The sequence below is a fragment of the Urtica dioica genome, chromosome 12 (assembly GCF_054948205.1).
Source record: "Urtica dioica subsp. dioica isolate 48M chromosome 12, U.dioica_male_clone48M_v1_H2, whole genome shotgun sequence".
Taxonomy (NCBI): domain Eukaryota; kingdom Viridiplantae; phylum Streptophyta; class Magnoliopsida; order Rosales; family Urticaceae; genus Urtica; species Urtica dioica.
The window spans coordinates 10,256,000-10,258,924 of NC_142767.1; the positions used below are offsets into that span (position 1 = coordinate 10,256,000).

At 44.3% G+C, this 2,925-nt stretch overlaps 1 protein-coding gene across 1 annotated transcript; it reads right to left on the bottom strand.

The window, feature by feature from the left end:
* Positions 1-1,353: 1,353 nt before the first annotated feature.
* On the bottom strand, positions 1,354-2,701 carry LOC149379032 (uncharacterized). Its single transcript, XM_089603935.1, has 3 exons — positions 2,608-2,701; positions 1,754-1,966; positions 1,354-1,377 (listed from the first exon to the last, which is right to left on the bottom strand). Exons 1-3 carry the CDS (start codon positions 2,683-2,685, stop codon positions 1,354-1,356), a joined length of 315 nt encoding a protein of 104 aa, XP_089460061.1. The 5' UTR covers positions 2,686-2,701.
* Between the last annotated feature and the right edge of the window lie 224 nt (positions 2,702-2,925).

A 2,925-nucleotide genomic window follows, 5' to 3' on the forward strand; every position in this document is an offset into this window, starting at 1 on the left:
CCAATGAATGTTCTGGAAGTTCACGACGAACAGGATCTCGCGAGCACCATCCCAAGGCAAAATATCGGCGTCCCTATACCCAGTCATCGGGCTAATAGTTGCCCTCATGTCCCAGTCCACGGGTTCGGGCTCTGCTCCCAGCTCGATGGCCTTGTTGATGTTCGCTTCTTCCGTTCTAAATCGGTCGTACACGTGCTGGACCCACCGACAATCCATGATTCAGACGTCTTGCCGATATCCGTCGAGAGCTCGTTGGCGAGCCCGAACCATGTGAATCATAGCATCAATATGCTGAGACATTAGAAACATATAGCGTTATTTTAAATTGATAGGGAAAGTGAAATTGTATAATAACGTACCGAATCATGTAGCCATCTGGTTTCTGTCAATATCGTGTCGAAGAAAATCGTGTCTCCGTCGCACGTCTTCAGTCGAACAGACTCCATGAACTTGCCGTCCCACTTTTTTATCCGCACCCACTTAACGAAATTATCAAACTCTTTTTGCTTCGCGTCCTTCAACGGCTTGAACTTGGGGATCGGCTTTTCCAAATACTTGGGCCTCGTCGGATCAGTGAATTCGGCCCAACGCGACGTCTTCTGTCGCACTTGCCGATCTGGACGTGCCGGAGTAAGCTGTGCCTTCTGTCTTTTCCTTAGAGGAGTTGTGAGCGGGCGTAGCTTATCCGAAATGTCTTCTCTACGAGGACTCGACGAAGACGTCGACAACCTGGGAGAAGTCACCGGCCTGATCTCCGATCGCTTCGACGACTCGCGATGCGTTGAAGACGGCTTCTTCGACGTCTTCGATGACTCGCGATGTGTAGAAGACGGCTCTGACTTCTTCGATGACTCGCGATGTCTGTCGCAACAGTCGCGACTCGATCTATTTCTTCTTCGATGTCTCGCGGCTCTGTCGCATCTTCTCCCTCGACGTCTATGGGATACAGACATTTGCTCGTCTGTGTCTCGAGGAGAGTGAACATTTCTTTCTCTGGTGCCCTTGGTCTCAACATTTGAAGAACACCCACCTACATTAATAAACGTTACCAATATTCCAGAATAATGTAAAATACATTAATAAACGATAAATAATAAAAAGTTACCGTTTTTTTATTCAAGACCGCCTCGATGTCTTTGCCCATTATGAGCACATTACTAGACCACGAGTGCATCCGGGGCACACGAATCCCCTGGTTCGACCCGAACCTCATCCCGATCTCTGGGATAGCCTCGTACGCCCAGTAATGAAGGGTATGGAGATTACCCGTCAATGTGTACTTGGCCTCTTTCTGTGCCACATCCGGCTTGTCCTTCAACTTCTTTTGCAGCGTCTCGTGATAACGCCGTAGGTTCACCAACAGGCTGGAATATGTCTCTGCCCAACTCAAATTTCCCCAAGGCATCTTGAAGAAGAAGGGGAGGTCTTGAACGATGTATAGAAATTTCTGCCACCTTTCTTCGATGGCTTTGTTGGCCGGCTGCCCCAGAAGATACCCATAGACGAATACGAGCAGCCCGAGCTTGAACGCAGCGTCAGGGCTTCGACATATAGTGAACGCGTTGATCAACGCACTCAACTTGCTTCCGGCAACGCCGTTCAAGTGATCCGTGATCAATCCATCGTTCTTTCGCTCGTCTTGTTCGGCTTTGGTCGGACCGTCTTCATAAGTCATCCCCGAGACGAGTGCGTACTCGAGGCGTCCAAATCGTACTCGTTTGCCTCCGATACCAAAATGTATCTCCCCTCGTACTGTCACCTCGATCTTCTTCTGAAGGAGAGTATGTACGAGCACCGGTGAGAAACCAAGCTCGCTCTCCGTAAAAAATTGCTCGAACGGAGTCCCGAGGATTCGTTCTTTTATCCCGAGCTCATCGAATCTACTCCGTACAAGCTTCAAGATCCCCGTCCCACCGTACGTGATACGCCCCGGGAATGAGACGTTGTATATGTAGTTTAAATTGTCCTAAAAAAACAACAAAATTAAATCAGAATCACAAAACAAGAAATTAAATTTTTTTAAAAAAATCTTCGTATAGCATCGTACAGCATCGTATATCATCGTACAACAAGAAATTAACTTTTTTAAAAAAATCATCGTATAGCATCGTACAGCATCGTATATCATCGTAAAACAAGAAATTAAATTTTAAAAAAAATCATCGTATAGCATCGTACAATATCGTATATCATCGTAAAACAAGAAATTAAATTTTTTAAAGAAATCATCGTATAGCATCGTACAACATCGTATATCATCGTAAAACAAGAAATTAAAGTTTTTTAAAAAATCATCGTATAGCATCGTACCGCATCGTACGACATCGTACAGAGTCGTACGACAATTTTTGAGAAAACATAAACCCATCGTACACCATCGTATCGCATCGTAGAGCTCTATGAATTTCATCGTACGACATCGTACAGCATCGTACGACATCGTACGATGCATCAATCTCATCGTACACTGGCCCTAATTTCAAACCCTAACATTCTAAATCCGACCCAAATCAACTCAAATCAACTCAAATAAGATTAATACTAACTCATAAACCCTATTCTAACTATTTCCAAAGACATTTAACAACAAATTAGTTGAAAACTTACCTTTTTAGATGACTTTTGAGCTCGGGATTTCTGTGTTTCACCGCCGCCGAAGATTGAAGCGTTTCCATCGTACGCCATCGTCCTCTATCGTATTATATCGTACTGGCTCATACAAGATCGTATGCCGTCGTACAATATCGTAGGAGTTCTCAGTTTTTTCTTTGTTTTGGAAGTGAACGAGTGAAATGGAGGAGAGATGGAGAGAGGCGCGAATGAGTTCAAATAGAGGACATGGGTATATTTGTCCGTTTTGGGTCCAAAAGTCCATTTTTAGATATTTTAAAAAGTTAGGGTCTAATCTTGATATTTAATCAATTT